The sequence below is a fragment of the Malaya genurostris genome, chromosome 3, assembly GCF_030247185.1.
Source record: "Malaya genurostris strain Urasoe2022 chromosome 3, Malgen_1.1, whole genome shotgun sequence".
In the NCBI taxonomy this organism is placed as follows: Eukaryota; Metazoa; Arthropoda; class Insecta; order Diptera; family Culicidae; genus Malaya; species Malaya genurostris.
The window spans coordinates 198,178,625-198,206,561 of record NC_080572.1 but is presented as its reverse complement, the minus strand read 5'-3'; the positions used below and the strand labels follow the sequence as shown (position 1 = coordinate 198,206,561).

Below are 27,937 nucleotides of genomic sequence, written 5' to 3'. Positions count from 1 at the left end.
TCTTTTAAACGCTAACCACTTGAGTCGGAGAAAGGAAAATCGCTATACGTTCAGGACCTATATGGGACGCAGGAAGATCCAATTACGCTTATGTTTGGTTGTGCACTAGAGAAGTGCCACCTCTTAACTCGAATCATTGCTCGTTTGTTTTGTTTTCCGCATTTCTTTTCAGGCGACAGCCTCTCCAAAACTGTAGACCTTTCACGAAATAGAGAAATTTGTGTGGGATAGAGTTTCAACAAATTTGTGGTTAAGCTTTTCTCACTCTCAAGAATGAAATAAGCGATGGCCATAAATTCAGAACGATAATCCTTGAACATTATCCTTGTCACTTTAGAGGTTACATGCAATAAATTTTTATGGACTCTCCGACATTCTGCAAAAGATCTATCGACTTCTACCGGGAACTAGTTGGGATAATGGAAAAGTAGTAAAACTAGTACGTTAGCAATAAAATTTATTTATAGATTCCTAATATTCGTTCGCCTTTGGGATCAAACGGGCTTTTCAGGTGGCATTCGGCGTTGTAGAGTTTGCCCATAATCTCAATTTGGTATCGACCGCTTTTGATGTATTCGTTTGTAACGTAGTCTCCGTCTTTTCGGGTAACATACGCTTGTCCGATTGGTTTATGTAATGTGTAGCCATACTCGCCTCGCCGAAGGTGTCCAACAAGTTCTCCATTCCGATAGACAGCTTCCAACCCCCAAATCGAAACCTATAGGAAATAAAATGTTCATACAAAAATTTTTTTGGATGGTACAAAATTGGATAGTTGTGTTCACCTGTTCATTCAATGTGAAGAACGCTAATTGTTTGTTTACTCCGTTTTGTAGTTGTCTTTCGACAACGACACGACCCTGATAGTCGCCATGCTTCCTACAGGTGAATCCCAGGTTTGCCTCTACCGGCGTATCATCAGAACGCAAATCCGAACCCCATAAATGGTACCCCTTCTCGCTGCTCAATGAGTAAAGTGCTCGGTAGCCTGCATTGCGCAGCCCATCCTTGTATCCGGCTTTCATCAATGCATTGTAAACATCGTTGCAGCTTTCTTCCGGTATGTGCAATTCGTATCCAAGCTCCCCAACAAAGCTAACTCTTAAAACTCTCACACTGCACGAGTAGAACGGATTAATTTTGATACTCAGAACTGCGTTCGAGTTTGGTGGTAATTTGTTATCATCGTTCAGATCAAAGTCGGTTATTTTTTGCAAGATTTCTCGACTCTTCGGTCCTTGGATCGATAGGACTCCCAATACATCGGTTTGGTCAGTCACGACAGCTCGCAGAGCTTTCTCCTGAATTGCTGCCCAAATGTGCGATTTTGTGTGATATGCAGATGCTCCACCCGCCACGATATAATATCCACGACCCTGTTCATAAAAAAGAAAGATAGGATTAGACTTTAATCGGCTACAGACAATGCACATCAACCTTGAAAATGGGGTCGTGAAGTTCTCCTTGACCAGACTCAATAATGCTGACGGTGACGTCAGATTCAACGCCGCCAGATTTGTTCAAAGCGCATGTGTATATGGTCCTGAAATTAATAATATTGTATAAACACGATTATATATTATAGTTGAGTGCCATTGTTATCTTGTTCATTTCTCCTTTCGGAATGGTAAAAGCATATTTCTTCTGTAATTTTACAAAGTTTTGAATTTATGAATTCGACGAGAACATTTCATAAGGTCACATAAACGAATGAGAGATTCTCTTTGCTTACTTCTGTTGACAACTCCCTAATTTTCACTTTTATCTACAAAATATTCATGTAGAACGAAAGAAAATATTTCCAGCTTTGTAACAATATCGGATATGTTACGAAAAATTGCATAATAACGCAGATATAGTCGAAAGAGAAAATAAACGAAGAGAATCTGTCAATTGTTTTTAGACCCTTCTGAAATGTTTACGTCGAATTGTTCACTCTTTGCTCTTTCTGAACACGTAACAGTGGAAAAAGTAACAATAATTATAATGTCTATCGACATTTCGAGATACTTATATTTGGTCATCGGTACATAAGTTATGAAATTTTTAACCAAATTATTAACAGCTTCTGTATTGATCCCAAGTTGTTCGTGGTCGATAGATTTTAATAAATTTAAATTTAAAACGAAGTTCATGTACTATTCGATTCAGTTCGTCGAGATCAGGAGGGAGAGTGGGCATCACTGGGAGTGCTGGATGATGCCCTCAAAAAAGTCTAATTTCAAAGTGTATCAGGCAACTTTTAGTAAAGTAATTGATCGGAACAGTTATTTTGAGTGACAGTGGCAAGCGCATGCTGTGGCAAGTGTGGGTTGATTAGTGAAAAATGTCATTATTGAACGATTCGCGAAACTAAAAAATGTTCAAGCGACGGGAACTGCGAATTTACTGCCCAAAATTAAACTACATCAAACGATCGAAGCGCCATCTGCCTATCATTGTCGGTGTTATCAGATTTTTATGGAATGCGTGATTTTTTTTTAAATTTTAATTTGTGTGTCATTTTGCGTGGTTTACAGCTAAGTTTAAGACGCGCGCATGAAGTTTGTGAACATACATAGGTATGTGATATTTTATATACCTATTTTCTATTTGATTATATTTAATTAATTTCGTTAATGGAGACTGTCATACCACCCAAGTGTAAAATATGTTTCGAGATAATTTTTGAGACGATTTGAATACTCTTGGAAACAACTATCGGGAAATTTCATTGAAAGCAGCAACCTTTAGTATTGTCGCTGCAGCACTAATCTGCAACTCGCTGGATAGTCCAGCGCAGCGACGTTGCCGAGCGATGTCAGTTTAACTGCCATTTCCTATTCATCAACTGATAGAATCATGATACTTTATACATATTCTGTTGTCTTGTTTATGAACCACGTTACAACGTTACAAAGGATAGAATTTTCATACAATTATGAGTGATTAATATATCGCATGACAGTCTATATACCATTGGTGCACAGTGAACTTCGCTGGAGCAACATAATCAGGCGAGAGAGACGTCGCTTCCGATTTTTTTCTGCATGCACAATATCTCATCAGTTGATCCCGACGTTTCATGCAATTCTAAAACATTTGGCATCATAAAAACATTTCGGCTTCCGAAATTTCATGTGCTGTGTTCAGACCCGTATTTCATTTCAGAAAAGGCACTGATCAAAAATAAAACATCTAACTTCTTTACGAATCTAATTCTCGGTGCGTCTTTAGTACCTCTTGTTTTTTTGAAGCGTGAGGGCAGATTCAAAAGTGATTAATCAATTTAAAAGAATTTTATTATTCGCATGTAAAATAATTAGCAACTTAAGTTAATAGTCATATATATTCTATGAATCGATTTTAACTTTCTATTTAATTTTCTATATAATCGGTTTTAACTTAGTACAAATTTAACTTTTGGTTCCGGAACTACAGATTATTGAGTGGGTAAACTTTCAATTTCAAAAGTGTGCTTCTATAAGTGACAGTGTAAATAGGAGCAAGTATTATTAAACTATACAGTAAGCTTTTCTAGATTGAAACTTTTGTTGGTTATGAATGGAGCAAATGAAGGGTTTAATAATCCCAAAAGATTATATTTAATTTCATCGAGATTCAACATCCAGGTCTCGAAATACATGGTGAGTATTGAAATTTTCAAATTGTCACTAGAATAACAAACAAAACCAAAACATAAATTTCTTCTTTGTAGCGGTTAAAAACTCCAAACGGAGCTCGCAATTTAACACGCGAGAGGCAAAGGAAATGGAATGCTTTTTAACAGAAAATATTTAGTTTTGTTTATTTTGTGTAGCGCGGTCTAATACAAATGCACTGAAGCAGTGTAGTTAATTTGTTTATTGAGGAATTAAAATCTACATTCATAAAATGTAAGCAATTTTCCATCAAGTATTGGTGAAAAAATGATAAAAACTTATATTTCATCCAAAAAGTCAGACTTAACATTCGTTTGAGAAAAAATTATTGCTAAAAAGATTGTATTAAATTCGATCGTTCAAGCCACTTTGATAAACTGGTCGCCCTGCATATATAAATACATAGATCTATGACCCACGTACCAAATGAAATGTTCGTAATACACAACTTTCTATTTCACAGGGTGTGTTGGTTTCCTTCGCTGTTTTATCTCCTCGAATTGTTTTTTAAACGTAAATCTTGTTTTTGAGTTTTATAATATGTATATGCGTAAGATCAGGTGGTTCCAATCCAATCGGTGGTCCCATCCCGACCACCCAAAGTTTCTCAGCTCTCGTGCCACCACAAAATTAATCGGTGGTAGTTTTTGAAAGCTTATATCTTTCTGACCATTTGGAGAAATGCCGCCATTTCTCCCCTTATTATAACTTATGTTTTCCAAGCATTTTAGTCACAAAAAGCCAAAGATAGATTTTTTTCGATTGGAGTTTTTGGAGGAGTGTCACTTTTCCATTGTCGTTGTGATAATTAATTTTCAACGAAAAAAGAAAAAAATGGACAATTCGCATTCACGAGATATCTGTCCAATGGATGAAATCGCTGATAAATATTCATGCTCTAATAGTGATGGAAATCATAAATCAGCGGTTTAGTTCAATATCAGATTGGGTTTACAGAATACACTAAAGTCGTTTTTTACGCGGGGGATACGTACCGCACAAAAAAAATTTACAAAATAAAAACGCATAACTTAGAAAATCCGCGCAAAAAACTACAAAAAGTTTTTATTATCAAATGTCTTCAAAAAATCATAAAACATCAAGCGCTGATGTTATCTAGACAAAAATATGTTTGAAAAAAATTGACTATGGGACTGTTGAGTTGTGGGGAATGTTAAGATTTCCTAAATCGAAAACCGCATAGTTTTGAAAATTCGCATATAAAAACTCGCATAACTTCGGAAATTCGCGTAAAAAACGCATGAAATACTGTACAATAGCGTAAAAAAGACCTTTGTGTATACGTAAAATTCTGCAAACACATTCTGTTGCCATGGCTGGTTTTTTCAAGGCACCTGTTGCATCTAATGTAAACAACAGATCCATCTTTTTTTTTTTTTTTTTTTTTTTAATAACTATTTATTGGAATATGAGTTAAAATTAAATTATTAAGATTTAAATTGGGTGTTCAGCCACAAGTGGTGACTTTTCAGCCCTGTTATATATATGATTTGGTTATTACCATGAAGACATCATTTGCTTCTGCAATTCTGAGATTTTTGTGTAGGGAAAATTCTAAACCTACTTGTATTGTGTAATGGGGAAAAGGAACTTATATACTAACTTACTAACTAATACAGAGAGCGAATCGATTCAATTGAAGATTGCATCGATTTTTGTCGGAATTTGCTTATAATATTATGTGACATTACATCTAATGGTTCTATATTTGTGAGTCTGTGTAACTCATTTGTACTAAACCAGGAAGGACGCTTCAGAATCATTTTCAGAATTTTATTCTGAATCCTTTGAAGCGTTTTCTTCCTGGTGGAACAACAGCTTGACCAAATTGGTACCGCATAAAGCATGGCTGGTCTGAAAATTTGTTTATAAATTAACAATTTGTTTTTTAGACAGAGCTTAGAATTTCTGTTTATAAGAGGATATAAACATTTAATATATTTATTACACTTTGCCTGGATTCCTTCAATGTGATCCTTGAAAGTGAGTTTTTTGTCATACGTTAAACCTAAGTATTTAGCTTGATCAGACCATGTCAATTCCAAGCCATTCAATTTGAGAATGTGATTATTGTTTGGTTTAAGAAAAGAAGCTCTTGGCTTGTGAGGAAAGATAATTAATTGCGTTTTTGCTGCATTTGGTTTAATTTTCTATTTTGACAGATAATCACTGAAAATATTTAAACTTCTTTGTAGGCGACTGCAGATCACTCTTAGATTTCTACCTGTGGCTAACAGACTTGTGTCGTCACAGAATAGCGATTTCTGACAACCAACGGGTAGATTTGGAAGATCAGAAGTGAAAATATTATACAAGATTGGAGCTACACTCGAACCCTGCGGAACACCGGCTCGTACGGGTAGCAATTCAGATTTACAATTCTGATAGCTAACCTGAAGAGTACGATCAGTTAAATAATTTTGAATCATTTTGATCAAATAAATAGGAAACTGGAAATCAGACATTTTTGCTATTAAACCTTTGTGCCAAACACTGTCGAATGCTTTTTCTATGTCTAGAAGAGCAACTCCAGTGGATAACCCAGAAGATTTATTTGATTTTATCATGTTCGTTACTCTGACAAGTTGATGAGTAGTTGAATGTTCATGACGAAATCCAAACTGCTCTGGTAAAAAAATTAAATTCTCATTTATATGAGTCATCATTCTCAACAAAATAATTTTTTCAAAAAGTTTACTGATAGATGAAAGTAAGCTAATTGGGCGATAACTTGATGTTTCTGCTGGGTTTTTATCAGGTTTTAGGATAGGAATTACTTTAGCGTTTTTCCATCTTTTTGGGAAGTAAGCTAATAAAAAACACTTGTTGAAAATTTTAACCAGGAGTCTCAAGGCAACATCGGGAAGATTTTTAATAAGAATATTAAAAATTCCATCATTACCAGGAGCCTTCATGTTTTTGAGTTTCCTAATAATTGATTTAATTTCATCAAAATTCGTCTCAATAATGTCATCGTGTGATAACACTTGGGTTGAAATATGATCATATTTCAGTGAGACTTCATTTTCAATAGGACTCACAACGTTTAAATTAAAATTGTGGACACTCTCGAACTGCTGAGCAAGTTTTTGAGCTTTTTCACCATTTGTAAGAAGTATTTGATTTCCTTCCTTGAGAGCAGGAATTGGTTTCTGAGGTTTCTTAAGAACCTTAGAAAGTTTCCAGAAAGGTTTAGAATATGGTTTAATTTGTTCAACTTCTTTAGCGAAATTTTCATTTCGCAAAAGAGTAAATCTATGTTTAATTTCTTTTTGTAAATCCTTAACTATGTTTTTCATAGCAGGATCACGAGAACGTTGATATTGTCGTCGACGAACATTCTTCAACCGAATGAGCAGTTGAAGATTGTCAACGATGATAGGAGAATTCAATTTAGTTTGGGCTTTTGGAACTGAAAGATTTCTAGCTTCGATAATGTAATGATTCAAATTATCAATTGCTGTGTCGATGTCCGCAGAATTTTCTAAAATAGTTTCATGATCCACATGATTTTCAATGTGAGATCTGTAATCCAACCAATTGGCTCTATGATAGTTGAAAATAGAACTAATTGGATTAATTATAGCTTCGTTGGAAAGTCTGAATGTTACTGGAAGATGATCTGAGTCAAAGTCAGCATGAGTAATCGGTTCACTACAAATGTGACTTTGATCTGTTAGAACCAGATCAATTGTAGACGGGTTTTTCACGGAAGAGAAACAAGTAGGATTACTGGGATGAAGAACTGTGAAGTAACCAGCTGAGAGTTGATTATGAAGTATTTTACCATTACTGTTATTTTGCCTACAATTCCACTGGACATGCTTAGCATTTAAGTCCCCTATTACGAAAAATTTCGATCGATATCTTGTAAGTTTTTGCAAATCGCCTTTAAAGAAATTTAATTGTTCTCCGGTGCATTGGAATGGCAAATATGCTCCAGCGATGAAATAAATTCCATGAATGGTTTCAACTTCGATTCCCAAGCTTTCAATAACTTTAGTATTGAAAGAAGGTAAAATTCGATGTTTAATTTGCCGTTGGACAAAAATGGCAACTCCACCACCCATTCCAGTAAACCTGTCAAATCGATGAACCACATAATGTGGATTACTTTTCAATTTTACATTTGGTTTAAGAAAAGTTTCTGTCACAATGGCAATATGAATTTTGTGAACTTTGAGAAAATTATAAAATTCATCTTCACTCGATTTCAAAGATCGTGCATTCCAATTTAAAATATTCAAATAATTATTTAACATCACTGTTAAATTTTAAATTCATTATAATATTATTTGCAAATTTCCATCCGATTTGAAATGCTTCAAAAAGTGATGAAGTCGAATTCATTTGGATGATCATTTGAAAAAGTTGATCTTGTAGGTAGATCATTTTATTTTCAGTTATATCGCCTAAATCGACTTCATTTAAAGAAGCGAATAGCATTGAAGGAATATTTGTAGGTAGACTGCCATTAGAAGAAGATGATTTGGCCGGAATACCTATTAATAAATTCTTTTCGTTAGAAGAAGAACTGCAAGGCGGTCCTGTGTTTTGATTATTTACATTAGAAGAAATAGGTGATAGATTTCTACCTAATATACCAGCATAACTGACATTAGAAGAAGATGATGACGAGGTCGATCTACCTGTCAATAAATTGTTTTCGTTAGAAGACGAATTGGCAGGCGTACCTGTTTTTTGTTTCGAAGAGATCAGTGCCTTAGAAGAATTAGGCGTGGCATTTGTAACGGTTTTTTGATTTTCAGGTATGTTCTGTAAATTTAAGGTCGTTGATTTGACTTGTTGTCGAAGCGAACGAGCGTTTAAAATTTTTTCCCTGACAGGACATTTCAAATAATTGGATTTATGATTTCCATTGCAATTTGAACATGAAAATTTATCAGTGGTTTCATTCATTGGACAAACGTCTTTCGAATGCGATTTACCACAATTCAAACACCGTATATCCATATGACAATTTTTGGTTCCATGACCGAAGCCTTGGCAACGACGACATTGCGTTAAGTTTGCAATACGATTATGCCGTTTATAATGTTCCCAATGAATTTAAATGTGGGAAATGAAACGTACTTTTTCTAAAGTTTTCAAATTGTTTACATCACTTCGATTGAAGTGTATTAGGTAAAGTTCATGGGAAATTCCAGAGCGTGGTTTAGAAGTACCATTCGCTCTTTTTTTCATAAGTATTACTTGGGAAGGGGCAAAACCAAGCAATTCTTTTAGTTCATTTTTAATTTCATCAATACTTTGATCATTTGATAATCCTTTCAAGACAGCCTTGAAGGGTCTGTCTGATTTTATATCATATGAATAAAATTTATGAAGTTTCTCGGTCAAATATCGAATAAGACGTTCGTAATCTTCCAATCCATCCACCAAGACTCGACATTCTCCTCTTCGTCCGATTTGAAATGAGACTTTTACTTCCGGGAGAAAAGTAAAAAGCTCAGTACGGAATGCTTTGAAGTCGGAAATCATCACCGTCACTGGTGGCATAGATTGATGTTTCTTCCCAGAACGACAAGCGTCAATTTTGGGAATTTTTGAAGAATTTTCTTCTATGTCGCTACAATCGGATTCAGGAAGAATCTCGTAAATATTGTTAGACGGCATAGGATCAACGGAAGGGAAATCCGTCCGTTGTCTTTTATTTTTACATTCAGATTCTATAAGATCGTGAATGTTATTAGAAAAATGTTGAATAACGGATTGTGATTTATTCCGTATTGAATTATTTTTAGCCTTAGGCTTGTTGCCTTTCCGGTTGGACGCAGGCATTTTTGAAATTATTGAAATTTCAAATTAAATTAACTAGGCTAAATTAGTCTTCGATTAGACTCCTAGCTAGCCTTAAAAAAGGCTGATTAATTTCTTAGTCACTCTAATATCACTCTTTGTATCACTTAGTCACTCTAATATCACTCTTTGTATCACTTAGTCACTTATGTCGTTTTCGCTTGATACCAAACCTAACCCAGTTTCCACCCTAACTGCTGCCAAACCGTTTGTTTGAAGCTAGTTTCGAACCTAGTTTTAACGTTGTTGAACTGAAAATCGAGTCAGTTTCGAACCTGGTTGTTATATCAGGTTTGCTCAAACCGCCGTTGCTAAGCGCGTAAACAACACAGTTTCGTGAAAAGCGTTTGTTTGATGAAACTACCCTGGGTCAGTTTCAGTTTTCTCAAGCAAAAACGACATTAGTTAGTGATTCAGGTAGCCTTGAATCAATGAAACTCTAGGTAGCCAGAAAAAAATTCCAGGAGCCAAGAGCTATACGCGTGCGGTGCGAACGACTGTTCAACACCGACTGAGATCCATCTGCTGTGACATTCTAATCCATCAACAAATCAACAATCAACCGGTACATCTGCAGTGTCATCTTCTTCATCCGGTTTGACATATGCCAGTATTATGGGCAGATCATGATAGAATTCGAAGTTGTATCTGTTTTTGATACTTGTTAGAAATTTGAATACAATTTGCGAAACTAAATTTTTAATAGCATAGGTTACCATAATTAGTTTCTGTTATGAACTCGTTTTTGCGAACTGATCGGGAATTTTTTTTGCTGGTATCTTTTTGGCAACGCTGTTTTTGACAGATCACATGTGAATCGTGTCTTGTGTTACTGTCAAACTTGTTTGGTCTAAAATTTAATCATGAATGGGCGCTGGCAAACTTAGCGAAAGATCCACATTTATATCGCAAAATTGTGTTCGGCGACGAAGCTCATTTCTGGTTAAATGGATACGTCAACAAGCAAAATTGCCGCAACTGGAGTGAAGACCAGCCAGAAGCATTGCAAGAGCTGCCAATGCATCCCAAAAAGTCACTATTTGGTGTGGATTATTGGCCGGTGGCATTATTCGTGTAATACCGGCAGATATGTTGGAGAGAATGTGCCAAAATTGGAGCTGGCGCATGGACCACCTAAAGTGGAGCCGCGGCCAACATTTGCATGAAGTCATCTTCAAGCATTTAATGTTTATATTGATCGTTCTATGGACTCAAACACAGATTTAAAGCGCTTTTTTCAAGTTTTTTTGAAACTCAAAACCTATACCTTTTAAAAAATCAACCAGAAGAATGATTTTCCTAGAAGAATAACTGTTTCAAATGATTGGATGGCAATCTGCAAACAATATTCAATATTCAGCAATGATTTTTAATAATCATTTGAATATTTTGATTTAAAATTCTCGTTATTTAGAATCGAGTTAAGATGAATTTGGCAATTTTTTAGAATGACGCAAAATTTATATTGCTCTTGTAACCGAAACATTTCTTCATCCAAATCATAAATTGAAACGCAACTCAACTTACGTGATTAATCGATTTGACAAGTTTTCTGGAATGAGAATTATTGTTTTTTCAACGTCAAATCAAACATAAAATTTTACCATTTTTCAATACTAAAGTTTTCGTATTATTACACTAAAGTTCAGTATTATTACAAAATAGAGCTTTTGTTGTCGTGTGTTACAATCGATCTGGCTCAAAAATATCAGAATCACTTTTGTAGTCCATTGATTACTCCTGCGGAAACTGAACTGGCAATTTCTGCATGTGGAGATAAGATTGAAAAACGTCAGACGAAAGTAACAGATCGGCTGAAAAGTTCGTATCGTTTCTATGAGAGGGCGACACTAGAATTAAATCCATACCATTTTCAGTTAGTACCAACTTTCAAAAGATATGTGTATAAATTTGACAGCTGTCTGATTATTAGTTTGTGAGATATTGCATTTTGAGTGAAGCTCAAGGGGAGGACGCTTAGAACAATGTGCCAATCACACATTAACACAATGCTTTGGTGCATTTATCAATATTGGCATTTTCGTTTTCATCCAGTTGTACAGTTGCGGCACACAAAGGGCTCAGTTTTGATAAGTAGCTGTTTCACAGAGGGCACAGAGTGGCACACTTATGTCGTTTTCGCTTGATGCCAAACCTAACCCAGTTTCCACTCTAACTGCTGTCAAACCGTTTGTTTGAAGTCAGTTTCGAACCTAGTTTCAACGTTGTTGAACTGAAAATCGAGTCAGTTTCGAACCTGGTTTTTAAATCAGTTTTACTCAAACCCCCGTTGCTAAGTGCGAAATCAACACAGTTTCGTGAAAAGTGTTTGTTTGATGAAACTACCTTGGGTCAGTTTCAGTTTTCTCAAGCGAAAACGACATTAGGCTCACAGTATACCACGTGTTTTTTTAGAAACACAATATAGTTTGTGTTAAGCGACTCTCCCCTTGGTGAAGCTACTTTTGTTATTGTGAAAAAAATGGAAAAAAAGGAATTTCGTGTGTTGATGGCTCTTTTGATGAAAAAAAGTGCCGCCGATACCAAAAAATGGCTTGATGAGTGTTATCCAGACTCTGCACCGGGCGAAGCAACAATTCGTACTGGTCATATGAGCACCGAAGACGATGAACGCAGTGGACGTCCAAAAGAGGCTGTTACCGATGAAAACGTGAAAAAAATCCACAAAATGATTTTCAATGACCGTAAAGTGAAGTTGATCGAGATAGCTGACACCCTAAAGATATCAAAGGAACGTGTTGGACATATTATTCACGAATATTTGGATATGAGAAAGCTTTGTGCAAAATGGGTGCCGCGTGAGCTCACAATCGATCTAAAACAAAAACGAATTGATGATTCTGAGCAGTGTTTGGAGCTGTTATATCGAAATAAAACCGAATTGGGCTTCGAATTGCTCCCTCATCCACCGTATTCTCCAGATTTGGCCCCCAGTGACTTTTTCCTGTTCTCAGACCTCAAGAGAATGCTCGCTGGTAAAAAATTTAGAAGCAATAAAGAGGTAATCGCTGAAACTGAGGCCTATTTTGAGGCAAAGGACAAATCGTACTACAAAAATGGTATCGAAAAGTTGGAAGATCGCTATAATCGCTGTATCGCCTCTGATGACAATTATGTTGAATAATAAAAACGAATTTTGGCAAAAAAATGTGTGTTTCTATTAAACGATACGAACTTTTCAGCCGAACTGTTAAGAGTAGAAATGAAAATTTGCGAAAAAATTACTGCCATAGTATTTATACCCGTCACTTGTCCTATCCGGGGAAATGTTCCATGTGACATTGACTAATAATTGAACTGCGTAGCGCCTGTACACAGATGAATCTGCACAGGATTCCTGTTACATTAGCCGGGTTTCTGCATGGTGCTTCACATGCAGGGTAATTTAATTGACAAAACAACTTCCCCAGATAGTGCAAATTACGGATTCAAGTCTCATCTCTGTCGGAAATTTGTTCGAAAATTTTCATTTTTACTATTCCTTTCGTCAGTTCTTTTCAATCTGTTCTTAATTGAAGTGTCACCATACGTTCATTCATTTCTCATATGTACTTACTTATTGACAGGTTTATTCAAATCAGCAGTAAATATCCACTCGACAGCTTCCTTCGCTTGACTACCAGTAAGGAACAATTTAGAGAAGTAGCTCAGATTGAAGATGGTTGCATCATGTCGACATGTTAGAGCTTCTTCTCCAATCTATAATCAGGGAGCTATAATCAAGCAATCTAGAAACAAGGATATACCTACCAGATCATGATGTTCCGGGAACCCGAAAGTATAGTCTTTCTTTAGAGTTTCCTCATAGTTTGTGTTAGCATTTTTAGGATAATCGTAGTATCCGTACCAGTCGTATGGTTGGACGACCACCGTGTCCTCTGGTAAGAAATAGCCGGGGCGCTCCCAGCCATGTCTTTCTTCCATTACGGCTCCATATTGGATCATTTGCTGTAAACGATTTTAACAATACTATCTTTCTTTTATTTGAAATGAAAATTACCTTATGGAAGGGATCCACAGTAAAATTTCTGCCAGCAAGAGACTCGTCATGAGGAAACACAATACTGTAGTTTTTCGCATATGCTTCGTGGCTTCTCTCAGTTGCCCAATTCAAAGCTTTTCTTTGTTTCGGGCTGAATCTTCGCACATCATACGCAAACATGTGTAAGTCGGGACTGTCGTTTATGATCCATTGGGCTAGCTGTTCAGCACAGCCTGCTCCCAACATCATTCCTGCCGAATTGAAACCACAGTTATGGAATAGACCGTTTATGATGGGATCTGGACCCATCAACGGTTTGTGATCGGGAGTAAACGATTCCGGTCCACAGATAGTGCTTTTAATACCCGCTTTGCCAAATTCTGGAGTAAGTTTGACCGCTCCTTGAATGTGGGTGTCGAAAACCGAGTAATCAAGGTCGTACAATCCAAAGTGGAAGTCTTCTGGAACCTTATTAAGCAGAACTGGGTTACTTTCATAACCTCCTAGACACATGGATTTTCCTTGAATTCGATAGTATAACGAATAGTCGTGATCACGAATGTTTGGCAGCATTTGGTGGACACCGTCCATGGTCTCCGAAATAACGTAAGCGTGCTTCATCGGAATCAAAGGAAGGTGAACACCTAGCGGCTCAATCAAATCCCTTCCCCACACTCCGGTGGCGTTCACCACTGTATTAGTTCTGATCGTACCTTGGTTAGTTACAACACCTCGTACATCTTTGGTTCCTAATAGATTCTCTCCGGTTACTATTTTGGTTGCTTGACAATCTTCGATAATTCTTCCTCCATTGGCCACTGCTCCTTTAGTTAACGCTGTACACATCATCGCAGGATCTACAAGTCCATCTGCTGGAGAGTATAAAGCTCCAGTGAACGATTCGGGATCTAATAGTGGGAACAACTTTTGCGCCTCGTTCGGAGTTAGAATCTGACTTTCGATCCCAAAGCATTTTCCAAGCGTAGCTAATCGTTGGTATTCTTGTAGCCGTACATCCGAGTGTGCAATGAATAGGCCTCCATTGTTGATCCATCCTGAATTATAGCCGGTCTTTTCCTCCAATGTCGCCAAAAGTTTTCTCGTGGAAGCTAGTAGATTGATCTCTACGTCATTCGGTCTCAAACTCCATACTAAGCCGGATGTATGCCAGGTGGTCCCCGCCGTCAGTTTCGCTTGTTCCAGCAGAATGGCATGAACTCCTCGTTTCGTCAGCTGATACAATGTGTTGCATCCGGCGGAACCTCCCCCTGTTCGGCAAGAGGAAAAAGATGAATTTAAATATGAGCTACGGGTGAATCAGTTCAAGGTAAATGGTTATCTATAGAGTGAGGTCTAATAGGTTCATTGCGTTGAGCTCGAATGGTTGATAATTTGAGTTGCTGAAACAACAAAGTGAATTGTTCTACACGTTCGTTACTGCTAAAATTGGTCGGTATGTGCTGGTATGTTTGACGTGAGGCACAAAGTAACAAAGGCACGAACATAAATTTATCAAGAAGCAGATTGTCAAAGTTCGATAAATGAACTTACCATTTCAATGTACTGATCGTAGATTGTTTTTAAATAACAAAGACGCCGGCATATCGTCATACCAACAACAGAAAAATAGACAATTCCAAATCAAATTGAATAAAATAACGACTAAAGGGCCTGTTTACAAATAATAGCGAGACGAAACGTAGAAACAAATAAAATTGATTATGTGCACTAAGCATACGATTGGGGGTAATGTTTAACCCCTCAAATCAGCGAAAAATTGGTTTGCATAACAAGTTTGATATTGGAGAAACCGACTTTTGATCAGAGATCCGGAGACCCATAGTGTAACATACCATTCGACTCAGCTCGACGAGATCGCAAAATGGCTATGTGTGTATGTATGTGTGTGCACCTTTCGAATAAAGCTCGTTTGAAAACTACTAATGGGTCATTGTTCAAGTTCGAAGATACACTCGCTATCACTTTCTTTTCCGAAGATACAATGGTATAAGTGACGTAACCGACGAACGCATATTTTTTCTCTCCTCTCAATTTTCTCGGATTTAGCTGAACCAATTTTAATAAGCTTAGGCTCGTTTGAAAGCTACTACTGGGTCATTAATGAAAACGGAAGATAAATAGTCTGTCAATTCTGGTTCCAGAATTGTGATGGCTTAAGTGACTTAACCGACAAAACAGACTGTTTTCCTACCGCTGAATTTCTTTGGAGACGGCAGAACAGATGTCAAAAAGCTTAGGCTTGTTTGAAACCTACTGTTAGGTCATTGATGGAGTTTGAAGATCGAATGTTATCACTCCTGGTTCCGGAAATAAAATGGTATATGTGACGTAAACGACTCAAAACTCATTACCGCTCAATTTTCTCGAATATGGATGAAACGATTTTAATAATTTTCGGCTCGTTCGAAACTAATATTATGTTGTGGATCGAGTTTGAAGATCATACAGCTGAAACTTCAAGCTTCGGAGATATAGTTGCACAGGTAACGTAATCGACAAATCATTTTTTTCTATCCGCACAAATTTATTATTACTGATAGTTTAGGATTGAGAAATGGGGCTATTGAAGGGGGCAAACTTAATTTCAAATGAAAGGTCTTGCGATGCCATGGAACGCTATTGATTTTCTTTCCAAACCGCCTTAAAAAAATCAATTTCAAAAGTGACGATCCAAATAAAAACGGAACAAAAATCTAAACCTGGCTCATAGTAAAGTCTTGGCATTACATTCCGTTTGTGGAATTTTGCCTTTCTGTTTCAACAGACTTCGCAGCCGATTCTTAGCGTACAGAATCATTGCATGGCTAAAGACTGTCCTAGAAAGTATGGACGCAACCAAAAACCGCTGCCATTTCGCCATGGTTCAGAATCTGTCAATTTTTATATCTGCGTCCTGTTGTTTACACTCTTCTCTAACCACTTGTGCAGTTGTTTATTCGTTTTCATTAATTTGTTTCGAAATGCAAAATGGACTTTCAGCTGAACAAAAAAATGGTGCACAAATGGTGCACAGAACGCGGACTGTCACTGAGAAAGATAGCAAAAATGGAAGGAGTAAGTGAAAAGACCGTGCGAAATGCAATCAGGACGTTCGGTGAGGATAACACCTTTGAGGATAAACCGAAAACGGGTCGAAAAATAGGTCTTGCTAACCCTCAGTTGGATAAACGTATACTGAAGGCGTTCGAGCAAAAGGAGGCTTCAGTTCGGGATGTAGCCAAAAACGTGGGCACTTCGAAGTCAAATGTTCTTCATGCTAAAGAACGTTTGAATCTTCGAACCTATAAGAAGCAGAAACAACCAAAACGTAGTCCGAAACAAGCAGCATCGATCAGGCCGAGGGTTCGAAAGCTGTACAATACGATTCTTGCTGGAAATTTGAACTGCATAATCATGGACGACGAAACCTACGTGAAACTCGATTACAAATCCTTGCCGGGACCAGAATATTATACGGTGCGAGAAGGGCAAGTGTTAAACCAGTCCGAGACATCGATTAAAGTCGAAAAAGTTGGTAAGAAAGCTATGGTCTGGCAAGCAATTTGTAGCTGCGGTAAAATTTCGAAACCCTTCATCACCATTGCTTCAATGAACAGCGAAATATACATCAAGGAATGTTTACAAAAACGACTTCTACTCATGATTCGAAGCCACAAGGATCCTGTTGTCTTCTGGCCAGATCTTGCTTCTTGTCACTACTCGAAATCAACGGTAGAATGGTATACTACCAAAAATGTCACTTTCGTCCCAAAAGACAAGAATCCACCAAATAGCCCACAACTTCGACCAATTGAAGAATTTTGGGCATTAACGAAGGCAAATCTTAGGAAACATGTCTCGGCAGCCGAAACCATTCAACAGTTCGAAAAAGTTCGGAAAAAAGTGTCAAAGCTTGTCACCAAGAAGTCTGTATGGAATTTAATAATGAACGTTCGCAAGAAGGTGAGCCAGCTAGTCTACAATAACTAAGTAGCAAATGTTGAGAATAATATTCTGTTGTTGTAGTCTAATATTATCAGTGTATCGATTAAAATTTGAATATCTAGCACTTGTGAATTATTTACAGCGAAATTAAAGTGCGTCCATACTTTCTGGGACAGTCTTTAGTACTACGATCCTACTGACACTAAGAATCCTTCCAGGTCGGGGCTCGAACATATGACAACTGGCTTGTAAAACCAGCGCCGTATTTGAAGGTTCGATTAGTTTGATGGCCAAATGAACCGACTTTGGCAATAGCGGTCCCCAGTTCCCACTTCTGGGCGTACCGAAAATAATGGTGAAAAACTCCAAAACGGAACTCATTCCATTTTCTCAGAGATGGCTCACCCAATTTTCACAAACTTAGGCTCAGTATTAATATTACGAAGCCTAGAAATAGGATATTGCCAAGCTTGTCCAATCCGTAGCTATTTGAATAGCACATATGATTTATTTTTCGCTCAGTTATTACATCGTCTATTTTGGGCAAATACAAAAAAAAGAAGTTTTCAAGATTTTTTCTATAAAGCACGAGGTCTTTTTGCATAATAAATATATTCATCCGTTTCTTTTGCATTCAAACTTTTTCAGTCGATTGAATTTCGTAGTAAAAGTCTAGTGTAAGTCTTAATGTGAAATCCGGATCCATAAGCTAGGTTTGTGTGCTGTAATATTTGGAACGACTTCTTGCTCCGAAGATGTTCGAACGACTTTCGCAATGGAGAATCCAAGTTCGGATCAATCAGTTAGGTTTTTTGTTGCACAGTTTTTTCAAACGACTTTTTGCATTGAAGATATTTTAATGATATTATTTCAATGCAGTCTCAAGTCCAAATTTTGCACTTAAAGTGTTTATCCGAAAATTGCCGCTTTTGAAACATTAACATGAATTACTAAAATTACTAACCGATTATCACAACATCAGCACTTTCCGGAAGCTTCACTTCGGTGGACGAATCTCGTTTCGAAAACGCAACACTTAGTCCACCCAATTTCTCATGGTGTTTTGCGAACTGTTTGTATCTTTCCAAACTTCCTTTGGGCAGTCTAAACATTATGAAGTTAGTTCAATATTTCACTGCGTTTATTCTTTTATATGATATGTTGCATGTATCCGAAGACTTTTGCCACGTCGCTAAGCTCAATTGCTTCCAACTTGACCAATTCCAAGGAGCAACAAATTCGAACTGATTCGTCCAAATGGTTTGTACCATTGCGAGCGAGATTCCTTGCAGAGCAGAATCCTGTTGGCTTGTGGTTGTTTATTTTCTTATTTGTTGATAAGCCATCACAGCTAGAACCTTCCCGTTTGACATCTGTTGATAGGGAGCTTCACAGACGCTAGCTCATCGGTCATTGCTTTAGCCACGTAAACGGCAATTACCCCTTATCTTAAATGTCTCAAGGAGTTTTTGCATGAACGTTAACATTTCTATAAAATCAATTGGCATGGAAATTTTTGGGGAGTGTATACTATTATGAAAACAATATGTTTTGTGCATAACCGTAATATTCCATTCCAAAAACGGAAATTGCAATCGTTACAAATTGTTATTTCGTTCAATAGTTTTCTGAGTGTAAGTGGCATTCAACAAGGAAATTAAGATTTATAAGTTCTGATCGGTGGATTTGCTCTACACTTTACTAGTCAATTCAATTCTCGTTCTTGTGCATTGTCGTCATGGCTACTACAATACATTCTAAATGTGGGTATGTACGCAAATGCAAAATTTACCGAAATAGAACTTTGATAACCACACTCATACAGGGTGTTTGGTGTACTAAAGTACCCATTGATAAGGATGAGACTTTATGAAACTGTTTCGAATAAACTCAGATTATTGAATCTATTTTTGAAGGTATGAAACCAGATTTTGGGATATTTTTTTGGGAAAAACTCACGTATGAATTAAGAACTAAATAAGAAAGCAATATGTTAATTGAGCAGTACAAATTGTCCGGGACTTGAGAAAAAAGGTCGCATATTCACAAGTGAATATTTCGGAACTATATCATCACAAGGAAATAGCTTTCAAAACGTTCTATGAAATCTGATCGCTGGACAAGGGTGGCAAAAACTCAATAATGAGTCTCATTTTCTCCTATTGATTACCTCACACATGATTGAAGATGCAATCCTTAAAATGATTGTAAAGATGAATCTCATCACGTATCAATACAAACACACATACTTAGAAGATCGTTGGTATCGATTTGGGATGATTCTCAGTTTAAATTTAATTTAAAACTTGCTCTTTCGATCATTACGGAGCCATTGTAGAAATTTCCCCAAAAATTCTAATCTAAAAGTCTATTCGCACTATTCCGGGACGGGACCATCCGGGACGATCCGGGACGTTTTTTTCCTCATCGGCGATGACTGAGCTGCCGGCGTGTACATGTATTGGAATGCCGGATCCGGCATAAAATGCATTTGGTTGCCACCGATATTCCTCGTCGAGTTTTTCCCGTCATATAGAGTTATGTAATCGCGTCAATCTGGTAATTGGCGAGAGAAAAAGTAAACAAAAAGAAACTGTCATTTGCAGTAAGGCTTTTTTAACGTCGATCCTTTTACTTTTAATAACAATAAGTTAAGTTCTGATTCGGCGAGTAGTTTTGAAGAAATCTCGATTGATTTTTCATTAGGGCGTATGAGCAAGTGGCAGTTTCTCTTTAATCACTCTCTCTTTCGATTATTGTGATGTGATTAAAAAGTTTTTTTTTGATTTCACTACTCTGTTTGAAAGTCGAAAGTTTCGGGAATCATTTTATGCAAAGAGTTGAGTGATAAACGTGGAAAACGCTTGGTAACACATGGATCAATAAGTCCCGACACTAAAGCAGAGATGACGCTCGTAGTAAACCAGTAACCACATCTTTCTAGAGTACTAACCTTTGCTTGAAACGGGTCAAAATTTTAAGTCGATCCGACCAGAAACAGCTGAGTTATCGAGGTTGGAGTGAAGTCGTTTTGTAGTTTGTTTAAAAAATTGAAAAAACGAGTTTCGTGTTTTGATAAAACATTGTTTTTTTAATGGGTAAAAACACCGTGCAAGCGAAACAATGGATTGAAAAATGTTATCCGGACTCTTGTCCATCAAAAGCAACGATTTGTCGGTGGTTCGCCGAGTTTAAACGTGGTCGTACCGACACAAATGACGCGGAACGCTCGGGTAGACCTGTGGAAGCCGTTACACCGGCTGAGATGACACAGATATCATATGGAAGTGTATTTACTATCATTTATGAAAAATTGAGCATGAAAAAGGTTTGTGCCGCGATTGCTTTCGATGGAACAAAATGCACCCTGCCACAAGTCGATGAAAACAATGGCGAAATTGAACGAATTGGGCTTTGATCTGCTTCCCCACCCCCCATACTCGCCAGATTTAGCCCCCAGTGACTACTGGCTCTTTGTTGATCTTAAAAAAATGCTCCAGGGAAAAAGATTTGGCTCAAATGAGGAGGTCATCGCTGAAACTGAAGCTTATTTTGAAGCGAAAGATAATTTTTTTTATAAACATGGTATTGAAAAATTGGAAAAACGTTGGAACCATTGTATCACCCTAAAAGGTGATTATGTTGATGAATAAAAAAAATTTGCAAAAAAAATGTTGTTTACATTGTTAGTCTCGGGACTTATTGACCCATGTGTTATGTAATCGTCAATCTGGTAATTGGCGAGAGAAAAAGTAAACAAAAAGAAACTGTCATTTGCAGTAAGGCTTTTTATACGTCGATCGTTTTACTTTTAATAACAATAAATCAAGTTCTGATTCGGCGAGTAGTTTTGAAGAGATCTCGGTTGATTTTTCATTAGGGCGTATAAGCAAGTGGCAGTTTTTTTTTAATCACTCTCTCTTACGATTATTGTAATGTGATTAAAAAGATTTTCTTTGATTTCACTACTCTGTTCGAAAGTCGAAAGTTTCGGGAATCATTTTATGCAAAGAGTTGAGTGATAAACGTGGAAGCCGCTTGGTGATTAATAGAAGAGCTTGAGCGACCACCCCTGGTTGCTACTCCGTTACTGATCGGAATTAGCTGAAATTGTACAGGGAGTTTTTAGATGATCCGACCTGGGACTGGTAAATCATCCTTCAATGTACATCTTCTGGTAATCCCAGAAATCATTGATCAGTACCGGCGCCGGCCGGAATGGGAAGGGATGTTAGTCCAACACTTGTTGTTACTAGAGGCCGTATATACTACTGCGCACTCCACAAATGTCACGGGAGAAGGAAATTTGTTAGTAAAAATTTCACTATTGGTATTATTCGCGCGCGACTCTGTATGTTCCGGTTTCAAGATGCTCGGATGCACCACTAAACTCACTGACTTCCCGAGTGAACGTTTCAACAATATCCTATATTGAAGTCCCGGGAAGTCTTGATTCACAGCTCTTATTCGAGGAAACTGAAGAAAAATTTGCAATACTATCGCGTAAAGAATAAAAACTTCCCTATTTTTTATAAATGAAACTACGTGATACAAAATAAACGAGCGAATAGGATTTAGACAAAAAAGTTGATTCATTGCTTTGAAATATTCTAAACAGTTATTATAAAATCGTTTTAAATCACCAAACAAAGGTCAACAGATTTCACACGCGTCTTGATTCTTTGTTATTTTAATTATTTATTAAAATTTTCAATTGGTTATATTGGTTGACCTGGACAGCCGACTACCGAGAAAATATTAATTTACTGTTTGAAATATTAATATCAAGTGTTTTTCACTATGTATTCAATATACCGATATATGTTATCTCTGTTATTAACTTTGTAATATAAACGGATTTGCGCAATGGTTGATTTTTATCATTCATTTTATAATCCTGAAAGACAATCAATAAAATGGAAGAAGAAATCATTCCTAATAAAACTTTTCTCCGAAGCTAGACGGAAATTGATAGGTTGAGTAAAGAGATAATTTAGTAAAATAGAGTAATCAGAAGTGAAACATTGAAAATATCTGATAACTGGAAGGAAAAAGAAACTCCTGCAATTGTCGCATTTTACGACATGGAAGCAGGAACCCAGTGGATCTATTCTTGGTTCATTTTTTTCCGCCGGATTCCACACGGCATCTAGGCTGGTACAGTCCGGAGAGAGCTAATAGGTACTATCAATCTCCTTGTGGACCCCAGCCCCTATCCGCTTGGTAATTAATAGAAGAGAAAGTAAACACAGAGAAACTGTCACTTGCTTATGCGCCCTAATGAAAATTCAACCGAGAAATATCCATTTTTAAAAAGGTGCGGCATCTCACTCGGATCTACCCTACTTATATGTCAAGTTCTATGCATAAAATTCATGCAAAATACCATTTAATTGGGTTTAATAGCGATAGCATAAAAATCACAAATATAATTCATTTTTGATGACAAGAATGAATATTACGTCCCTATAATCAATATTTAGTGTTAATTTTGATTTTTTTGCGAACTGAATAAAGAAGAATAAAGTTACGATATTATTCTACAGTATATCAAAAAGGCGAGTGGGTAATGTCACAGACAAAACCGGAGAAAGTGCATACGAGTGAAACTTCACGCTTCTTTCACACTTCTTAAAATAGATAATTGTTCGAATAAGTTGTTTGTGTTTGCAATTTTGAAACTTTTACTGCTTTGTTTCCAGAATTGTAACGGTGCATCTATAATAAAATACTACTTATTGACCACAAACATATTCATTGCAATAGGAAACGAGTGGGAGTAAAAATGCAATGAACAATGTTCTAGTAGTTTTTTCCAGTGGATTTACATACTCAGTAGAGGAAGACATCGCATAATTCATTGAGAATATTTTAATGGTTCTAAACAGAACCGATTTGCGGAATTTATCCGATGTTTACAACTGTTGAGTACTTCCACAGACTAACAGACAGGACACTCAAATTAGATTCTTGAACCATATTAACGGTCATTTCGAATATTCCTCTAGTTGGGACAATATTTATTTTTCACTATCGTGATAGCTTCACTATGCATGATACCAGTAACAGGTAAAATCAAGTAAAGTGGTATCCCAAGTAGCACACGCTATTACACTTCACTGACAGTAACTTTTATATGACACAAATTCATGGAACAAGTTGAAGACTTTGCAACGAGCATTATAACTACTATGTAACATGAAAAGCGTAAGAGGCGTTGCTTGTGCGACTTACCGAGGGTTGCCAAACAACTTCTCAGTAAGGAATATTTGATTTGATTAAGCGCGTACATCAGTCACAATGAAACAGAAAATATAAGTTTGTGTCAAGTTACAATTTGTTGATATTTTTCCCATTCAACATTTACGACCAAAAATTGGCATCCGATAATGGGAGCTAAAATATAGAATTCAATATTCTTTAAACTCACTATGTCTACTCAAAATTTAAATGCTATTCAATATTTATGATGAAGTTGATCATTGTACTTATTGAAAATGTGCGCGCCTTCGATATTTTGGGTTTCAGAACATCGCCATACAAAATAATATTCATATTTTTATTCCCGTCATATGAAATTTACAGCTAAAAAATCGAAATGTGTTCAGTTAGAACTGTTTTGTGATTAATATTAGTTTTTCATATACCAAAGTTAAAACAGTTAACCAAACGCAATGGTTCAAAATTCTACTTTCTTTCAAATTTAATGAATATTTCATTCCCTGGTCATAAGGGTAGCCATTGGCAAAAGTTTTTCCATGCATACACTGCCGTGACACAGTGTAGAAATATTCTCTCTGGTAGTGCGAATGTTCTTCCCAAAACGAAACAAGTTTGCTTCGCACATGTACCGGCAAAAAATTTGCGTATAAGCGCAGATATAACTTTAGCCTATTTTTGAAACTGAATGAATTTTCTACTTATCGATTTAATATTATTGTCCGGGAGTACAGAAGCTTTCATCCGACACTGCATTTGTATTTCTTGGTTGCATCACAACGAATACGGTAACCGATATGAAATCATTACTTAACTTTGTCTTGTAGTGTGTCACTTTTTCATTGTCACATTGTGTTACGGTGACCAATTGGCATTTAAAAACAGTCAACTTATTGTAACTTAGTATGATGAGATGTCAATTCGTAACATTATTTTGACTCCATTGCCACCATCATAATACGATTTGTTTCGTCGTGTTTGTCATGCGACCATTATGCAGCATCTTTTTTGTTTTTATTTTTTATGAACATGTTACATGTGCTACTTGGGATGTGAGTGAGCTGAAAGTGAAAGTTGTTGTGGAAATAGTAATAAGAATCAATATTTCGAATAAAGAACTTTCTGTTAGAATCAGACCGCCAATCGTGTCAATCCTCCGAAATTCACAGTGATTTTCCGATGTTCCTTCACCAGTGGTCTGAGTCGAAGAATCCTAACGAAATACTCGGTGCAATACGGGAGTTATGGTCTTTAAAAAAACAACCTAGTGACACAGTGAAATCCACATATAAAAGATTAAAGCAAGATACAGGCTATTATTACCGTTCTCACTCTCACTTCCACTTCACTCACATATCACTTCACTTGATTTTATGTACTACCAGTAGCATACTAGTGAAAATCACAGTAGTGAAAAAATCAATTCTACAAAATGTAGGAAAAGTGGTGTTCATAATAACATGAAGCTCTTCCAAGTAATTATTTTTTCATTAAACTCATTTTATTTTTCCCCGTATAGTGATACCGCTAATCAGGGCTTGTATTGTGAATCCTCAAACGAACGAAGCAACAAAAAATATCTGCTGTGAACACTTTGCTTGACATAGCTGAATGAGAGACCTATATTAGAGAGAAAATGGATGCGTGAGAGTATATGCTACTGAGCAGACCAATTCCCCTTGCCAAGTAAATTGTCTGTGCTCTCATTCTCAGTTAACACATGAACTAAGCAATCCATGACAATGTAATGAAATGAAGGGTTCACTCTCGTTAGTATTAGGTTTTTTATCGTGACGACACAAATGAACAAGTATTCATCCTTGACAGTTCAGCGATACTGTTTACAAACAAGCTTAAACAAAAATCGAAGAGCACATCTAAAACAATCATCTTTACACTTTGCAACTAGTCACTCTTATTTAATAAATATCAAAAACGAACTGTATTCAAACGTGAACAAATATTTTAAAACTTTATTTAGGCGATACGGACCGTAAATGGTCTGATCCAATTTGTCAATAAACAAACAAAAGAAATTTCTGTTTACAAACAGTACTGCTGGACTGTCAAAAAGTGTTCATCCGATTGAGGTTAGCAGTGACGGTAAAAAACCTAATTGTACGAGAAAGAAGACCATGCCTCACGGTGTGCTACAAGACGCGAAGCAACGTCATATAGGCAATGTTTACGGTTTATTTTTAAAAAGTAGGTTTACAGAAATCATTTTTGACATAATGTTCGCATTCCAAGACCAAATTTGATCACATTTCAAACAGACTTTAAACATTTTATAGCAGAAATTTTGCATTTGAGCCCATTTTCAAAACGATCCATTTGTTTCTTGGCAGTTTACACTGTGTACATATCCTAGAAACACTAAAAGCAATGTTCTTTAAATTAATATTCATCGGAATTAAAAGTTATGAAACTAGTTTCCTCATAGGCATCTACAATATGAGAACCATTCATCAAATGCTAACCTCATGAAGCATAGGTCTCAGCAAGCGGGCATATTCATGAACTAATGAACGAACGAAGCAGCTCTCCTGGCTTGGGTTGCGCTGTGAATTCTACCTGACATACGAATGTGTGTGAATAGCACAGATAGTGAAACCCTTTCGTTCATATTCGTTGCTTCAATATGCAAGCCCTGCCGCTAATAAGGGCCATGGTCAGTCACGTACCAAGAGGGGGGGAGGGGGAGGGGGGGTGAAGGGGATTTGGTTCCTCCCGAAATCAAAAACATATAATTATTTAGAATGTCTCAGACATGTGTTACAGAAATAACAAGACATTAAACGTAATGAAATGTAATAAAATATCAGCTCCAGTGGAAAAGTTTTAAGTGTATGTTAAAAACAGCCGTAAAAGGCACACCGAGAATCAGGTACATAAGCAATCTTCAGTAACATTATGTTTTAATCTTTGGGCCCCTCTCGAAATGAAATCCTGGGTACGGCCCTGGCCACAGTGGCGAATCATATTAGAATACTGAAATAATTTAACTAGCATTTTTATATCCATAAAATACTGTTATGTAAAGGTAGAGATGAACATTCGATCCGAAAAGTGTAATTTTGAATACTCTTTGCTTACACAATGATGTGCAGGAAAACATTCCGACAACGTTGAAACTATGACTTTCGTTTTGATTTTTTATTATTTTTGTTTTCAATCTGACCTGTATCGGTCTCCATGAAGCATTGGCAGGACGGAAAACCTCATTTGAAGATGAAATCTAAATTATCCTCCTAATTTGGAGTGGTGCAGTAATTCAAACTTTAATGATAAATTATATTTTTATCACTCATGAATTCCTTGTAAGAAATAAAGAATATTAAATCTTTATTAAATTTTGGACACAAACAGCCTATTGTACACTTGCATATTAGAATGTAATTAGTTATATAATTTTCATCAGCTAAACGACTGTTTTCACCTTGGCTTCATTACTTTCAACCGAATCTGAATCCTCCTCGGAAGATTTTTTACCAACATTGTTGATTCCCACCACAGAATCCTGGATTGATAATAACAAACATAATATAAAAAGCAGCTCCACGCTCAAAAGAATTATAATTCACCTGAATCGACCCTGCTGGACCTACGGTTCCATCTTGAGGGAAAGCTAACACTGCTCCGATGAAAAGCATGATGAACGTTAGTAGAATAGTCTACGCATCAGATTGGAAAATCAGTAAGGTCAACTTATGCATTGATACAAAAGAACCTACCAGCTTCATTTTAAACACTTGCTCGTTAATAGAACTGCTCACAGCAATGTATAAATCAGTACTGGGAATATTCTGTTTAATATTCAGGACTAACGTAAAGTGGTGATAAGCGTTGGCGTGTTTTCAAAACATTCTATTTGATGAACAGGAAACTTACTGCGAATACGGCACTCGATAATCCAAGTAAATTTTTTAATAGCTCAATACATTAGACCGAAACACATTTGAACCCAGCGGTTTATGTTGAACCGCTGAGTCGCAATATAAACTGCTAACGCAGTGACGGGTTGAAGACGAATAGATAAAACAATCAAAATTTGTTACGTGCACTTCGCACAAATTTGAAGTAATTTTTAATCTCCATATGACGATATAGAAAAATAATTGAAAAATTGAATTTCTTGTGCATAGTTAATTAATTCTGTATTAAGAAATGGCATGAATGGAATTGTTAGTACATTTCTCTGATATAAAAACCCAGCTTAATTCACTTGTGCATTCCTGTCAGTTTCTTAACAAACAATTCTATAGTAAACTTAACTTTCAAAATCAAT

At 36.6% G+C, this 27,937-nt stretch overlaps 1 protein-coding gene across 3 annotated transcripts; it reads right to left on the bottom strand.

Moving 5' to 3' along the window:
- Positions 1 to 440: 440 nt before the first annotated feature.
- On the bottom strand, positions 441 to 27,458 carry LOC131435986 (sarcosine dehydrogenase, mitochondrial). Of its 3 annotated transcripts, none has more exons than XM_058604317.1 (7): positions 27,234 to 27,320; positions 13,504 to 14,753; positions 13,254 to 13,451; positions 13,060 to 13,202; positions 1,438 to 1,543; positions 786 to 1,376; positions 441 to 718 (listed from the first exon to the last, which is right to left on the bottom strand). In XM_058604317.1, exons 2-7 carry the CDS (start codon positions 14,332 to 14,334, stop codon positions 458 to 460), a joined length of 2,130 nt encoding a protein of 709 aa, XP_058460300.1. In that variant the 5' UTR covers positions 14,335 to 14,753; positions 27,234 to 27,320; the 3' UTR covers positions 441 to 457. The 3 variants fall into 3 exon arrangements, 2 of the variants coding, with proteins under 2 accessions (XP_058460300.1, XP_058460299.1); XM_058604316.1 differs by lacking the exon at positions 27,234 to 27,320 and adding an exon at positions 18,395 to 18,813; XR_009230564.1 differs by lacking the exons at positions 441 to 718; positions 786 to 1,376; positions 1,438 to 1,543; ... (1 more) ...; positions 13,254 to 13,451; positions 13,504 to 14,753 and adding exons at positions 26,964 to 27,169; positions 27,384 to 27,458 and having other exon boundaries at positions 27,234 to 27,323.
- Between the last annotated feature and the right edge of the window lie 479 nt (positions 27,459 to 27,937).

Coding starts and splice junctions, on each gene's coding strand:
- LOC131435986 (XM_058604316.1), bottom strand. CDS start 18,542: ATGTTTAGACTGCCCAAAGGAAGTTTGGAAAGATACAAACAGTTCGCA. Junction 13,452..13,503: donor CTGTGGATCCCTTCCATAAG/GTAATTTTCATT, acceptor AATCGTTTACAG/CAAATGATCCAATATGGAGC. Junction 719..785: donor TCTTCACATTGAATGAACAG/GTGAACACAACT, acceptor TATTTCCTATAG/GTTTCGATTTGGGGGTTGGA.